Here is a 15,479-nt window from a genome sequence, read left to right as displayed (position 1 = left end):
CCCCCCCCCCCAACTCCCTCTTTCCCACCCAATCCAAGGCGAGGGAAATGACGTGCTTTGCTACCCGCAGTTTAGCTGCTACTGCAAAGCCAGAAATGATCGCTGACTCGTCGTGCAAACTATATGCACCCAAGCCCGCCTTGTGTTGGACTTCCCAAGGCATCCTAAGCTTTTGCCATGAAAAGCTTCCTTGAGTCTCGTCTCTGAGCTTTGCTCACTTCTTTCTTGTTCGTATCGCATCGCATCTTGATACTGTTTGTATCGAAACATAATGACGGCCGTGGACCCCGAGAAAGCTCCCCGCGATGTCGCGACATCGCCAGACACCCTTACGGAGACGCCTTCACACTTCGTCAACGAAGACCGCCTGCGACGGTCCCTCTCAGCACGCCAAGTTCAGATGATCGCAATTGGAGGAACCATAGGAACTGGACTCTTCCTTGGTACCGGCAAGGCCCTCGCGACTGGAGGACCCGCTTCTCTACTCATCTGCTATTCTATCGTTGGCTTTATCGTCTTCTGCACTATGCTGTCTTTGGGGGAGATGGCAGCTTTCGTTCCAGTAGCAGGGTCTTTTTGCACCTTTGCTGGGCGCTACGTCGACGATGCGTTTGGCTTTGCGCTGACCTGGAATTATTGGTTCAACGACGCTGTCAGCACGGCAGCGGATTTGGTTGCGCTCCAGTTGTTGATTCGGTATTGGAGCGATAGTGTGCCCTGGTATGCGCTGGGAATTGCCGTATGGGTGCTTATCGTCCTAGCCAATATCATCAACGTCAAAGCATACGGCGAGCTGGAGTACTGGCTGAGCTTGCTTAAGGTGGTTACCATTATCATTTTCATCATCTTGAGCATTGCAGTAAATGCCGGAGGAAACGATGGCTATGGCTATATCGGAGGGAAATACTGGACTATCGGCGACGCGCCATTCGTGGGAGGCATCGGTGGCTTCGCGTCTGTCTTTGTTACAGCCTCATTCGCATACGGAGGAACCGAGTCGATTGCCATTACTGCGGGAGAGACGCGCGATCCGGCTCGCACCCTGCCAAGAGTAGTGAAGAACGTCTTTTGGCGCATTCTGCTCTTCTATATCCTCACAGCTACCATGATTGGCTTCAACATCCCCTACAACTACCCTGGACTCAGCACAAAGTCCAGCCGCACGTCGCCATTCACGATTGCTTTTCAGATGGCAGGATCAAAGGCCGCAGGCTCGTTCGTCAACGCCGTGATCCTTACTAGCGTTATTTCTGCTGGAAACCACGCCCTCTACGCCGGATCGAGATTGCTCTACACCCTCGGCTCCAACGGCCATGCACCCAAAGTCTTCACCAAGTTGACGCGCTACCAAGTTCCATGGGTATCGGTCATGACGACGAGCATCGTGTCAATTGTACTCTTCTCCCTCTCATTTGCTGGATCCGGCCAAGTATGGACATGGTTGCAAAATATTGTCGGCGTCTCCAACCAATTGAGCTGGATATGCATCGGCATCGCGTCTCTCCGCTTCCGCGCCGGTCTCAAAGCCCAGGGCAAAGAGCACCTTCTTCCTTTCCGCAACTGGATGTACCCATGGGGCCCCATTATCTGCATCGTTCTCAACACCTTTATCGTCTTGGTCCAAGGCTGGACAGCTTTCAGTCCCAGCTTTGCCTCTGTAGACTTTGTCAGCTTCTATCTTGAGCTACCAGTCTTCTTTGTAATGATTGTGGCATGGAAGCTTATCAAAAAGACCAAGTTCAGGAAAGCAAGCGAGATGGATCTGGAGACGGATGTGTATACGAAGGATGATATGGAGCCGGAGGAGAAAGGATGGAAAGGAACGGGCAAGAGGGTAGCCACGTGGTTTTGCTTCTAGGTATATCTCTTTACCACATGAGAATTTTGGTCAGTAGCATGGTGGGAAAAATAATGTTTTACGCCCAACATCAACAAGGTTTTTTATCCAGGTGAAGACGCATCTCACTGTGCTTGGAAGTTCTTTCTCTACCACTCTTGGGGGCTCGAAAGCACCGATTTACGGTATGTGAAGCGCATTCTGTAAGTTGTTGCTCGCTTGTTTACCAAGGCAATTGCTCTTACCTCGAAGAATAGTCAACAACGCGGGCGAGACGTCATGCCAAGCGCTTCTCGAGAGCAGTCGCCGCAAGTATATGATCCCGCATCCCAGGTCTACTCTCTTCTTTTCTTCACCAACATCCTTTATCTCAGTATAAGTAAGTTTGTGCCCAATCACTGCATCTATCCCGCGTCTCACCATAACCACCTGTTACTCCATCGTTCCCTAGTCCCATATCACTCCTCCTTCTCCTACCACCTTTCCTCAGCCTTTGCCCTTCAAGAAAATCGACATAGTTTGACGATTTGAACACTAACGTTTTGTAGTTATGCCACGTTCTTTTGGAGTTTTTTTTTCCGTTCACCGGTGGTGATGGGGCAAGCACGGTAAGCATTCCCTCTTCCATTTCTCTTCCAGAGGTATACGCCTCTATTATTGGCCATGGCTAACCTATGTTCAATGATATAGCTTTGTCCGGGGATTCCGGACTGTCGGTGCACTCCGGAACAGGGAGTAGGGAGGAGACCCCCGCGGTGGTCAACGCCTATTTGCAAGGTTCTCGGGGCCCTTGGCGGCGGTCGGTACTTGGGTGGTGACGAAAGTCATCGAAACCTAGGAGGAGGAACTCAAGTCCGCCGTCCGTCAGGCTACCCGGGACTTTCGCACTTGGGCCATGGCTCAATTGGCCGCTTTGGCGTACTCCTGTATGTTCGCCAATCAACTTTGTGGAAATATACTAATTCTTGTCACAGTGTACGTCCGAACCGGCCAATGGGCCATGCCAGACACCGATCCCTTCTCTGACCCCTGAACTGGAGTCCCGACTGCGTCGCTTCGTCCCCACACGCCGGTGAACATTATTACTAGTCAGTAGGAATTTTTTCAAAAAAAAAATTAAAATAAAAAACCCTATCTAGGGCGGAGGGGTGGGAAAAAAATCCCCCAAAACTGGCTGCAGAGATGGAGGGAGTGGCACTGGAAGGGATCATCATTCGCCGTCGACCATTCTCTCTTTCGCCGTCGAGCTCATCACCGAGCTTATCCGCCATGGTTGCCGCCTAGACGCCTCACACACCCTCGCCTTCTCGCCTACACGATCAACATGGCTGCCAGGCGGGCCACCAAAGGGTGTCTTTGGAGGTATTGAAGGACTGGTGCTGGTCGGTAGTAGGATCGGAGGACTGTTGCTGGTCGGTGATGGAACATAGATGTGTATTGACTTGGGAGGGGCCGAGGGTACATGGGACATGTTGGGTCTGCGGTGTGCTACTGGCCAGGGATGAACGATGACGCTCCTCATCTCATGGACACTTCCATTCCAAAACCTATTTGGCCTGCAAATCCTGCAGAATACAAAAAAGCCATGCACTGGCGGTAGATGTTGGGGCTGAGGTACCCAAGACCGTGACGGAGGTAGCTTCACCTGCCAGCACCCAGACCACCCCCATGGAGACTCCCTTCTCCTAGACGCTCTCATTCCATGGAAGCTCCTAGTATTCCTCACAAACAATCTTTCCCATGAGAGTTCCCTCTTGTGGATATTTCTCACGTCCATTGCTTCAATGGAAGATCCTTGGGGTGGCTACACTGGGTTTCTTTGCAGTTCACACAAAGCATAAACAGCATCACCGTCAACAGTATCATCGTCAACACTGGCACCAATATGCGACGCTAGAAGGTCAACATGGTTGGATGTTCAGATTTTTGGAGATCTACGCGTGTTTGCATTTCGGTCTTACGTCTACGTTCATGTATATATGTATGATTGCTTGGTACCAATAGATACTTGTGTAGAACGTATGTGTTCACTGAATTTGCTGAGTGATCACACGTCACTATGCTCAGCGACCACGCAAAAGTTGCGTACTTAGAGTTACCTCGCAACTACATTATTGTGTAGAGATTCATATAAAAGCAAATGTTTATGAAGCTTCATAGGCAATGACTTGGAACATTTATTAGCACCTCTTCCGCTGCTCAAAACCAGGACCATTCAGTCCCTTGGTGGCCAACAATGCGATATTTGACATGCCTGTCAGGGCATTGGTCGGGCAATATCGAACCATGGATGCTCCGACCCTGAAGCGAGAATTTGCTAATAAATTGAAGCAGAGTGAGCTGTAGCAGTTTGGTCCTATCGAACCGGCCATGTTCAACCACGTATCTGTGCCAAGTGTGCTCCATTCATTATTGCCAATATGCAGAATGACTGTTGTGTTCCTTCCCTTATAACTTCAATATCCCTTACATCACTCATCGCACCTCGTCTGCACATTCTACAGTCACATCCTCACTGATCATCTTAGCACTGCTATTCAAGAATGTCATGCCTCTGGCTTTGAACTCCGTCCGGACAACAAGCCATGTCTCGGTCCTGCGCAACGCAACTCCTCTCTTCATAGGGGCATCACGACTCCATCGAACAACTCTTTTCCAGCAGAGCTTACGGGTCTTCCCAAGATTTATCCAAAAAGCAGTGTCGAAAGCGATGACCCCAGTTGTAGCGCCAAAAGCGGTGCCTACGGTATTCGTATCTAAACTGATTGACGCCGAAACACGACAACGGCACCGCATCAAGCGAATGGCTGCCCAGCGAATATACCAGCAAAACGCAAGAAGACTGGCTGCAAAAATCTACAATGCCGGTCCGTTCTTGTATTACGGCCATACCGGCAGTAACTACTATGACTATGATCCCGGCAAGAGCAATAGTAACCCATTTTCACAGATTCTGCGCGCGTGTATCCAAGGATTTTGGTAAGCATTTTGGTTAGGGGGTTTTGATTCTTTCTCTGATGTTGTTCATGGCAGGTAAGTACTTACTTACCTCGGAATATCCTAATCTGCGGATATGCGCGAGAGAGAGAGAAAAAGGGGTTGTTTTGGAGCTAACGATGAGAAACGTAATTTAGAATACCACTGGGTGAAGCTGGGCAGGAAGAGGAAGACGAGGGTGAAAACGAAGAGATTAGGAAGTTGGAAGAGGAAAATGATGAGTCGAGGGGTGAGGTTGGGAGGTTGAGGAAGGAGAATAGCGAGTTGAAGGGGCAAAGTGGTGAGTTTGTTTCGTTTCCTTGTTTTCTTTTGGAGAAGAGAATGGTTGTCTAGAGTGGTTTTGCTAACGAGATGGTTTAGAGGAGGAGTTTGAGGATGAAGAGTTTGATCGGCTTGTAAATGGTTGAGAGCATGATGCCTCTTCGGATGCTTTCATAGGGAATGATGCTGAGCGTTTCTCTGAACAGCATTTCAAAGCATTTTTACATGGCGAATATTATTGCTCCCGTTGTTCGCTTTTGCACATTATTAGCAATACCTCGAGGATGTGGTATGATTAGTCTCGATATCCTTTGATGTCTTTTCTTCTGCTATGAAGAACAATCGGAAGTCCCTCGGAGATTTGGAGTCGTTTCCCAATGCTTAAATACGAACTGAGATCACTGCTCTAAATCAGTCCCTTACATAATCGTGAGATTGATAACTAGATGGAGGCTAGTGGCTTTCTCTCCTCTCTCCCTGCATTACGGAGGTTGATGAAGCAGGCCTGGTCCATAGATAGCCCAGTCATGTTACCTAGCTCAGCCGCTAAATTGGAACGTGATAATATACTATACATGTTTCAAGTTTTCGACATTTTACAAAGAGTTGTAAACTTGCTGCTTTGGCGTCCGCCGGCGTATCGGAAATGAAATGTCAGACCTCACAAACGATAATTTCATCTAGCGCTTATACTACAACAAGATGTGACTTATTACTGTCAGCAAGATGCAGACCAGTTCCTCATCCGTTCTCACTGGCCACTCGTCGCTCTTTCCCCTTTTTTCTTTCTGGAAAAAGATATAAGCACGCTCGCTTTCATCATTAAAGGCTCCTGTACTTCTATCCCCGCCATCCAACACTAACCCTTGCGAGACACCATCTACCAAATACAGCCACAAAGAGCCATCAACATAGCTAAATCTACCATCAACATGCGTTATTCGGTTTCTATTGTGATTCTTGCTACCATTATGACGGGCGTCGGACTATGCAGTCCACAGGGACATATATCATATGGCAATCTCCCTAGACCACGCCCGCCGCCGCCGCAAGGATACCAGTCCAAATGTTATCCTGGTACATGTGTTCTTGTGTGTTCTTCATAGTTTACTCAAATGGAAGATAATAGTTGGTTGGCTAATCTCGTTGTAGGGTTGCGATACTAGCAGCCATAATTATGGTACCTGCTGCTGGGGGAAGATTAATCAGGATCCTAATGATAGCCTCAAGTTCGATAGAAAGTATGGATGTTGGCCTTCTGGCAGTTGTGCGGATGATTGTTAGTAGGGTGTCTACTTGGTTGGACTCGGACTTGTTGTGTCCAATTGGATTGTTCAAGTGCCGCATGCTTGGCTGCATGCTTGAGTCAAAAACTGATTGGATCTATCCTTTGTATCTACTGGGTACCATCTCTATAATAACTTTTTGGTAAAGCTACTCGATTGCATTTCTTCAAACATTAGGGTTATTGTTGGTGAGGGCATTAGCCCTGTTGTGACTATCCAGTACGTATAGCGAAGGCAGAATCGGGCCAAGCTCCTTATCGATAAAAAATTGGCGCATCTCCAAAATTTCGGCGCGACATCTTCCAACCAAACCAATTACCATCACCCAACATGCCCAAACGAAAGCGCTCTTCACCCACTCCCGCGATTGAGTCGGTTTCCAGATCAACACCTGCCAAATGCGCCAAAATCTGTGAGAAGCGTCTCGCTGATGCGGAAAAGCCTTTGCTTCAAGCACTGCGCCATGCCTCCATGCTCGAGCGCCAGAAGCACAGTCGCAGAAAGAAATACGCGGTGAATAAGAACCAAACCAATACCATTCATCGCCTGAACTCTGAGTATGAAACTCTAAAGGCGCTCAACTTGGAACAAGTGGGTGATCAACATTTGCGCAAGACGCTCGCAAGGGTCAAGAGCTTGAAGGATGCCGAGCCGTTACAGGAATACATTGCGGGGATACGAGAGGGAAATAAGGATGCGAACACGCTTAATGTTACGGCACGGCTTTTCAAGGTCAAGCAGGTGAAGAATGTGGTAGACCGTGTGGTCGAGGATTTGAAGGGCATACTTGGAGTCGCCAAGGGCAAGGAAGATGCGAAGGAAGAAGCTGGTGGAAAGAAGGCGCAAGAGAACAAAGTGTCGAAAGACAAGGAGACTGCGAAGGAGGATGTTGATATGAAGGACGCGAGCGACGAGGGAGATGATCCATACATGGCGTTCAGCGCACGGATAGCAGAGCCTTCGTCAGGCGAAGACGAGAGTGAAGCTTCTGTGACGGACGAAGAGCGGCCTGCAAGTATCGTGGACAGCGACAGCGAACACGATCCTGATTCTGACCTCGACGCTGACAGTGAGAGCGAAAGTGAAGAGTTGGGTGAGGTTGAGGAAGTCAACGGCGCGAGCGGTGCGAACGACGAATTACTATCGAATGAGGACTTTGAGGATTCAGACTCTGAAGGTACAAACTCCGGGTCCGACTCTGACTCCGACTCAGCCGCCATACCCACCAAAAAGATCAAGACCAAGGTCATTGAAGAGAAGCCAACGACCTCTGCATTCATTCCCGCCCTCAGCCATGCCGCCTACTTCTCTGGCTCTGAATCAGAAGCCTCAGACCTTGATGTGGACGTTGTCCCACGAAAGAATCGCCGGGGCCAACGCGCCCGTCAAAAGATTGCAGAACTCAAATACGGACAAAAAGCAAAACATCTCGAAAAGGCACAGCGCAGTGCCACCTTCGATCCTAAGCGTGGCGCAGTGAGCGGTACGGACAAGCGTCAAAGACGAGGAAAGCCACTCGGCCATGGACCGCAGCAGAGTGGAGGTAATGCAGAGCCTTTGGGCGAGAGAAGCGACAAAAAGGATAGGAAGATTGGCGTTGGCGCGAAGAGGGATGACAAGGGCGAGCTGCATCCTTCCTGGCAGGCAGCCAAGATGGCCAAGGAGAGCAAGAAGCTCAAGATCGATCTTAGCGGGGCCAAGCCGGCAGGAAAGAAGGTTGTTTTCGATTGAGATACCCAGAGGAGCCCATGCAAAGTTTTCTTTATCAATTGGTCATAGCCACTCTCGCAGCGGGTACATGGTCTATGTAGGATGTGAAGTTTCCTTACTGGTAGCAGCCTTTTCGATGGTACGATAATGATGGAAGTGGAATGTCTGACTTTGTCGAAACCATCGTGTGGTCAATGTTCGATTGCCTATTGCCTGCAGCTAGGCCTGGCGATCTTGCTGAGCTTACTGTGTACAGCCGACAGATCGCCTGCCGCAGCCCCGCTCCGTTGCGGCCGTTCCCACCTGTTCTTACCTGGGGAAAAGTGCTTGTAGCGCAGGGTAGATCATCGCTGTCTGCTGGATAAGTGTTCCTGACCACGTGCAAAGCAGTCTGCATCCTTGAAATCCAACAATCAGGAGAATGGCTCTCGTGGTCCCCCCTTTTCTTGGTAGATGAGCCGGCAGATCCGAAGAACGAAGACAGGTGGCCTTTGAGCGCGTTTAGACTGATTGTCTTTAAACAAGCAATGACATCTTTCTTGTTGCCGACGACGTATCCGTAGTATCTGTCCGTTGGTCTGCGCATCGCGGTATTAATCTCATCGAGAGCGTGGCGCAGCACAACAGTATAGCATGAGCCAATAGCCCCTGAGCTACGCCTCAAAAGTCTCGCCACGGTGGGGCCGAGGATCACAATATGCGGAAAAAGGGAGCATCCGCCGCGCCAAGAAAAGCTTACAGAAGCTTGGCTCGGTATATTTTGCTATGCCAACTCAGAGATGCCATGTTGTCAACAACTTATTCGAGGAAAACAATGGGTCTTTGATGTTTGATACCTACCAGTGTTTGCAACTACTGTAACTGGATTTCACTGGGCATCACAGAGTTTGTTTCGGACCGCCAGTACTGTGTGGCTGCTCGGTCCAAACTCCGGGCGTAGCGACACCGCCTCACCGAGATTACGCCACGTTTCACACTGAGGCTTGTACGCTGGGGCGTATGGATCTTTTGAAGGGGGAGGGGGTCTTGGACAGACTAAGCTGCAGGTGCCATTGCATCCGAGATCGGGTTGGGATGGATTAAATGCCGCGTTTCCCTCAAGTACTAATACCTTGTCCACAGACACTTGACGTTTCTCATTCTTTCAATCCACTCCACCCAACCTACACTTGCATTTGCACCTTCTTCCTCTCACCACACATATCCAACCCCCCACATTCACACAATGGGTTTCCTCAGTGAATTGATGTCAGAATTCAAGGGCTCCAAGAGCGGCGGCGAACAGCAACAGCAACAACAATCCGGATACTCCGGATATCCCCCACAGGAACAGTATGGTGGCTATCAGCAACAGCAGCAGGGCTACCCACCACAACAGCAAGGTTATCCCCCACAACAGGGTTACCCACCACAGCAACAGGGTTACCCGCCACCACAGCAGTCTTCCGGAGGACCACCACCGGTTTCCCCTCCATGGTACGCAGAGTGGGATGGACGGGAGAACCGCTGGGTCTTTGTGAACCAGCAAAACGGTGAACGCACATACAACTACCCTGGCCCCGGCTTTGCACAACAGCAAGGTAGCTACGGTGCCCCACCACCACAAGGAGGATACGGCTACGGCCAAGGCGGCTACAGCAATCAGGGTGCATCCAACCAGAGCGCCTATGACCCTACACGTGGCTCTGCTCCAGAGGAGAAGAAGAGCGGAGGCAATGGCTGGAAGTACGCCGCAGCGGGTGCCGCTGGACTTGCAGGTGGAGCCCTACTAATGCACGAGAGCGATAAAATTGGTAAGAATTCCACTCTCTCTTTCTTTTCCCACCACCGCACTTCGCCCAAATAGAAACGATCCCCGCTAACGAATTTTCAAACAGGCGAGAAAATGGACGAAGCCAAAGAGGGCATCGAAAACGCCCCCGAAAACGTCGCCCATTGGACTGGCGAACAAGCCGGCCGCGTCGAGAACTTCGGCGACGACGTCGAACAGAAATGGGACAATGGTGTTCAGAACGTCGAAGATTTCCCCGAGAACGCAGCCAGGTGGACGGGTGAGAAGGTCCAGGAGGTTGAGGACATCCCAGAGGATATTGAGAACAAGTGGGATAATACGGTTGGTGGTGTAGAGAGGTTTGGGGATAACATGGAGGATGCCTATGATGAGGGAAGGGAGGAGCGAAGGTATGAGGATGATGATTACTAGAGTGGGGATGAGGGATTGAAGAAATTTGAGAGTTGGATCAGATACCAGTAACAGTTTTGTTTATTTCTATGAATGACTTGATTGCATTTCTTCTCATTGTGATAATTCAATGAGTGATTGAACTTCAGTTGATAAATTATGTGGGGGAAAACGAAGGCGGAAATGCCATGATGCTGTTGGCGAGAAACCACGTGTATGTATTTTTAGTATCTGACATGTGATAAGGGTCCTTGGGATGGCGCGTCCCTGTGATGTCACAGCTGCTGACCATACGATGCGTTTTAGAGCAAACCATACTTTTAGCTATATTGATATGAAAAGACCGCTCAAGATAAACTGGCTTTGGTGTACTATCTTATTTCCCATTTCTTACTGACAATCGAAAAAAAAATCCTGATTACATTGGTAAAGGTGTATATTTGCATAACGTTCACCATTGACTTATTCCATTTTGACCACGACTATGGCAGCAGCAGCAGTGAAGTATTCCGCCGTTTCCAAACCCCATTGAAGTCGCCAGTTTTCCTTAAAAGATCTCGCAATCTTTTTTATCTTCGATACATCCATGAAGCAACTCTCCACGCGCACACATACACACACACATTCCGAACATTAAAACACTAAAGTATCAAACATACGTACATCTCCCCCAAAACACCATGGGCATCTCCAAGAAATCCCCTGTTCCTCCACCTCTCTACCTCCGTATATCCTTCCCCCCTCCTGCTAAAAAAAAGAATCCCCTCTTCTAACACATTCTAAACAGAGGGCGACTCAAACTCCCTAAACTGCTACCTCTCCCCTAACCCAAGCGCCACACAACCCTCCATCCGCAACATGCCCTGGGCCCGCACCTCCCGCAGAAACCCCCCACCAACCCAGCACAGAACAAACTACAATTACAACCGCAGCGCACCCCCACAGTCCAACACCATCCGAAGCAACGCCAGCACCGCGCCACACGGTAGTTCCGTCCATGGAAGAACAGCAACTAACAGATACGCCGGATCCCAACACGGCAGGTCCGCTTACCAACCTTCCAACCACGGAAGAACAGCAGCAGCAGCAGCATCAACCAGATATGCCGGATCAGCCCCAGCAACCAACCCCAGCGGGACACGCCCATCGCAGTCCCGGAGCTACGCTGGCACGGTAGCTTCGCGAGCGTACAACCAGCGTCCTCCGTTTAGCCAGGGAGCCCGTACCGCTGCATCGACGCAACATCAGACTGCTATTGTGAACCAGACTCGTGGCCAGGGTAGTGCTAGTGCTGCTGGTGGGCGGAGTAGAGCGGAGACAGTGGTGCAAGGGCGAGGGGCGGATAGAGGACGGTCTGTTGTTCCGGCTTCGAATGCTGGGCGTGCTGGAGTGCAAGGGGGAGCGGGGGAGCCTGGGGTGGTCGGGTATTCGTATGAGAGTATGCAGGCTGGAGGGCGGAGAGGGAGTAGGTGGGGTAGATTTAGGATGTTTGTGTGGCGTGGGGGCTCTAGGAGGTAAGGAGGATTGATGGGGTTGGAAGGGGGGGATGGTGAAGATGGTATACTGAGATTTTGGTTAATTTGGAAAATGTATCTGAAAGGCTTTTGGTTAGACTCTTGAATGGGGCATATGTACAATGGCTGTATAGATAGTTTTGTTTCTTACGCGTCCGGTTTCATGGTATGTATAATCTACCCGTTCTATTCTTTACAAATACAGTCACTACCGGTAGTGATGGTCTATCATAGTACAAAACGACAATTCATCCTGTCCTCTAGAAGAAACTTTTCAAACCATCCTTGCGCCTCAAAGTTACATGCAGGAAGATATACACAACAACACCAAAACCCAGCATTCCCGAGATAACGCCAAAGCCCATGAGATATTTTGGTTTGTCATCATCCGGGAAAAGGTATGCGCCGTAGATTTGCGCCAGATTTCCAAGCGCATTGACAAGCGCGATAGCAATAGCCCTGACTTCAGGCTCCATGGATCCAAATGTTGCACTGGCGTACGATAGGGAAACGGCGTTGGATGACCACAGACCGGCAGCCATGAGGACGAGGAGGACATAACGTGCTGTGAAGTTGTAAATCACACAGACCAGGATAGAGGTTATGAGCGAAAATGTGAGCCAGCATGCAATGACTAGGCCACGGTGCATAGAGATAGAGTCGGCAAAGTATGTCGTTACTGCAGTGCAGACGAATGCGACGGCATAGATGGGAACAGTCATGTACTGTGCGGTGACAGTGTCTTTGTAGCCGAGGCCGTTGACCAGCGTGGGGTAGAAGTAGGAAAGGGTGGAAGAGCCGACAATGACCTTGAAGGTATTAGTTATGCGGTTTTGATAAACACGACAGACTACTCACCATATAACCGAGGACAAGTCCGATAGTCCTCCAGTCCATGATTGCAAGGCGGAAGGACTTTAGCTTGCCGATTCTTACGTCGCCACTCACGTATGTCTGGATACCACTTCCTCGGAGACGTGCAGTAGCGATGAGTCGCTCGCGATCAGTCAACCGCTTGGTATTCGCTGGAAAGTCCAAAAGGAGGAAAGAGGCTATTCCAGCCCAGACGATAGTTGCAGCTCCTTCAATGATGAACAGCCAACGCCAGCTACACGGAGATGAATCAGTATGTTGAAAGGGCTGAAATCCTGAGATCTTCATTGAAAATCCACTTACCCTCGTAAACCACCAGTTCCCTCCATACCTCCAGTGATAGCACCGGCAAGGAGACCTCCAAAGGCGCCGCTGAGAATGGCGGCCGACATGTACACACCAAAGCGTTTCGACTGCTCGTCCTTCTTGTACCAGGACGAGATGATGAGGATGATACCAGGAGCGAAGCCACTTTCGAAGACACCAACAAAGATACGAAGCAGAACGAGATGCTTAAAATCGTGGATAGTACCCATAACACAAGTCAAGGCACCCCAGATGGCCATGATGACGGGAAGATATACGGAAGGCTTCAGTCGGACCAAGAGCATATTTGAAGGCGGTTCAAAGGCGACATATGTAACAAAGAAGACAACTAGAGCAATTGAGTACTGATTGGAAGTCAGACCCAGATCAGTGGCCATGCCAGCAATTTTTGCGTTGCCAATACTGGTACTTGATCAATTTTTGCAACTTCAATTCTTCGGCAGCAGCTTACTTTGTGCGGTCCATATAGGACAACAGATACATCAACCACATGGTTGGAAGCAGGAAAGAATCAATTTTCTTTACCAACTGCTTCTCTTCCTCGGGCGTCCAAGTAAAGTCCTCAGATACCTCAATCTGTTTTGTTGTATCCATATCTTTGATGTCGCTGGCTTCGAACGAATGTCGTGTTGACGACATGGTGTCTTGGCGTAAAAAAGCAAGTGTCTACACAAAAAACCCAAGCATGCGGTACGCTTTGCAGGGGATAAAAAGGTACCTTCTACGACTTTCTAGAGACAGTCGCAAAGATATCCTTGCTATTGTGAGACAGCTTAAAGCTTTATAGAACTTCTCTGCAAAGTTGTTTTATTGTCTTTTCAAGATTTGGTGGTGACTGCCCAGGAATGCCTGGGTGGTATCGATCCCCAGAGTGGATCGGCCCTTTTCCGCCTACCCCAGGTCTTAGAACATTAGCCGAGATTACTCAATGCGGTGCTGCTGGGCTGATGCAGTGGTGGCAACGATTGGCCGCCGCTATCCACAGAACTGCATGCAGAAAAGTACGGCTCGATGCGAGAGTGTGTCAATAAGCGAGAGCTCGCCGGCGAGGACCAAATCAGCGTCTGCCGGCTGGATGTACATGCATTCGCCACGAATTCGTTCTGGCGTTGGTTCACTGTCGGGTGGATTTCCGGTACGGTGACAATACGCGCCGCTCTTTTCCAAGGATCCTCGGTAGCGAAGTAAAAGATTGTCTTGCCACGAGCTGGTGTGGGGTTAAGGAAATGTGGTGGTGTACTTAAACATGCGGGGAGCCTGTGAAGTAGTCGTTCAGCCATCCACCGGTTTAAGTATCTCAGCTCCCTCGCTGTACCTTCCATATATCATTAGACTTCCTCAAGCAGCTTGTTTTTAACCGCATTCCACTCATGTCTCCTTCTGCAATCATGCCGCAGGCAGACCAGACGGCGCCTCCCAATGGTCACGTCAATGGCACCCAAGTCGAGCAGAGCGTGCCGAACCCCGTCTACCTAACCACTGAGCCAAAGGAGGATTTTGACTGGAAAATCACTCTCAGGGGCAAAGTGATCGCCATCACTGGCGCAAACAGAGGTTGGTCGACCCCTCTCGGGCGCTCGGGAGCGACACTAATGGGCACTTACAGGCATTGGTCTGGGACTTGCAACGGTGTGCCTTGCAAACGACGCGGCAGAGATATATTCGCTCGACCTCTTTGAACCGGGCGAGGATTTCCAGGCGCTTCAAAAGGCGAACCCGAAGCGAGTGCACTACCTGCACTGCGATGTCACGTCTGAGGAAAGCGTCAACAAGGCGGTTGACCAGATTGTAGCTGAGTCGGGCCGCATAGATGGCATGATTGCCAACGCGGGAATGACCAAGCATCAGCCAGCGCTCAACTTTGACCGCCCTCAGCTGGAGCAGCTGTTCAATCTCAACGTGTTCGGCGCTTACTTTTGCGCGACGGCAGCCGCGAAAAAGTTCATTGAGCTGGGCATAAAGGGGTCGATTGTCTTCACTGCATCCATGACCTCGTACCGGCCAAACAGGGCAGCACCGTCGGCGCCATATGGAGGGACCAAGGGCGCTGTTCGCAACATGGCGCACACGCTAGCCATGGAGTGGGCGAAGCATGGGATTCGTGTCAATTCCATTTCGCCCGGTTTCGTGCGAACGCAGATGACGTACTATGTTGAGAAGGCGCCTGACTGGAATCTGAAGATGCAATATTATGGCGGCATGCCGAGACTGGCTGATCCTCGCGAACTTGGCGGAGCCTACGTATATCTGCTCTCCGACGGAGCCAGTTATACGACCGGCATTGACATTCCCGTGGCAGGCATTGTCGGCGCATGGTAGTGAGTAGAGGTGACTGTGGCTGTTCATTTGTACGCGTTTCGTTTGTTTCACGATAATACTGCATTGGGCGGAGTCTGTGTGATGATAGATGACCATCGGCCTGTTGGCCGTGATGATGAATGAATTTCCATTGGGTTTTCTGCAGAGAGAATATGTGTGTGTGTGTGTGTGTG

The 15,479-nt window shown here is 50.1% G+C and overlaps 7 protein-coding genes across 7 annotated transcripts; 6 read left to right on the top strand and 1 right to left on the bottom strand.

Annotated features, from left to right (window-relative positions):
• Positions 1-271: 271 nt before the first annotated feature.
• On the top strand, positions 272-1,858 carry COCCADRAFT_9897 (uncharacterized protein; the record flags this gene model as incomplete). Its single annotated transcript, XM_007719978.1, has 1 exon — positions 272-1,858. The coding sequence occupies one exon, from the start codon at positions 272-274 to the stop codon at positions 1,856-1,858; it is 1,587 nt and encodes a 528-aa protein (XP_007718168.1).
• Positions 1,859-4,087: 2,229 nt separating this feature from the next.
• On the top strand, positions 4,088-5,241 carry COCCADRAFT_31006 (uncharacterized protein; the record flags this gene model as incomplete). The annotated part of the gene is made up of 5 exons (XM_007719977.1): positions 4,088-4,172; positions 4,342-4,770; positions 4,834-4,870; positions 4,972-5,114; positions 5,195-5,241. The coding sequence occupies 5 exons, from the start codon at positions 4,088-4,090 to the stop codon at positions 5,239-5,241; spliced, it is 741 nt and encodes a 246-aa protein (XP_007718167.1).
• A 1,470-nt stretch (positions 5,242-6,711) lies between these two features.
• Positions 6,712-8,112, top strand: COCCADRAFT_9895 (uncharacterized protein; the record flags this gene model as incomplete). Its single annotated transcript, XM_007719976.1, has 1 exon — positions 6,712-8,112. One exon carries the CDS (start codon positions 6,712-6,714, stop codon positions 8,110-8,112), a length of 1,401 nt encoding a protein of 466 aa, XP_007718166.1.
• A 1,204-nt stretch (positions 8,113-9,316) lies between these two features.
• COCCADRAFT_111457 (uncharacterized protein) lies at positions 9,317-10,294 on the top strand (the record flags this gene model as incomplete). The annotated part of the gene is made up of 2 exons (XM_007719975.1): positions 9,317-9,884; positions 9,969-10,294. The coding sequence occupies 2 exons, from the start codon at positions 9,317-9,319 to the stop codon at positions 10,292-10,294; spliced, it is 894 nt and encodes a 297-aa protein (XP_007718165.1).
• Positions 10,295-11,141: 847 nt separating this feature from the next.
• COCCADRAFT_111440 (uncharacterized protein) lies at positions 11,142-11,450 on the top strand (the record flags this gene model as incomplete). Its single annotated transcript, XM_007719974.1, has 1 exon — positions 11,142-11,450. A coding segment is annotated over one exon (309 nt), but the record flags the coding sequence as incomplete, so codon positions are not given.
• A 597-nt stretch (positions 11,451-12,047) lies between these two features.
• Positions 12,048-13,626, bottom strand: COCCADRAFT_111444 (uncharacterized protein; the record flags this gene model as incomplete). Its single annotated transcript, XM_007719973.1, has 4 exons — positions 12,048-12,596; positions 12,646-12,895; positions 12,964-13,389; positions 13,439-13,626. 4 exons carry the CDS (start codon positions 13,624-13,626, stop codon positions 12,048-12,050), a joined length of 1,413 nt encoding a protein of 470 aa, XP_007718163.1.
• A 731-nt stretch (positions 13,627-14,357) lies between these two features.
• COCCADRAFT_111456 (uncharacterized protein) lies at positions 14,358-15,306 on the top strand (the record flags this gene model as incomplete). Its single annotated transcript, XM_007719972.1, has 2 exons — positions 14,358-14,541; positions 14,594-15,306. The coding sequence occupies 2 exons, from the start codon at positions 14,358-14,360 to the stop codon at positions 15,304-15,306; spliced, it is 897 nt and encodes a 298-aa protein (XP_007718162.1).
• Between the last annotated feature and the right edge of the window lie 173 nt (positions 15,307-15,479).

The sequence above is a fragment of the Bipolaris zeicola genome (assembly GCF_000523435.1).
Source record: "Bipolaris zeicola 26-R-13 unplaced genomic scaffold scaffold_376, whole genome shotgun sequence".
Classification (NCBI taxonomy): domain Eukaryota; kingdom Fungi; phylum Ascomycota; class Dothideomycetes; order Pleosporales; family Pleosporaceae; genus Bipolaris; species Bipolaris zeicola.
This window is presented reverse-complemented; position numbering and strand designations above follow the sequence as displayed.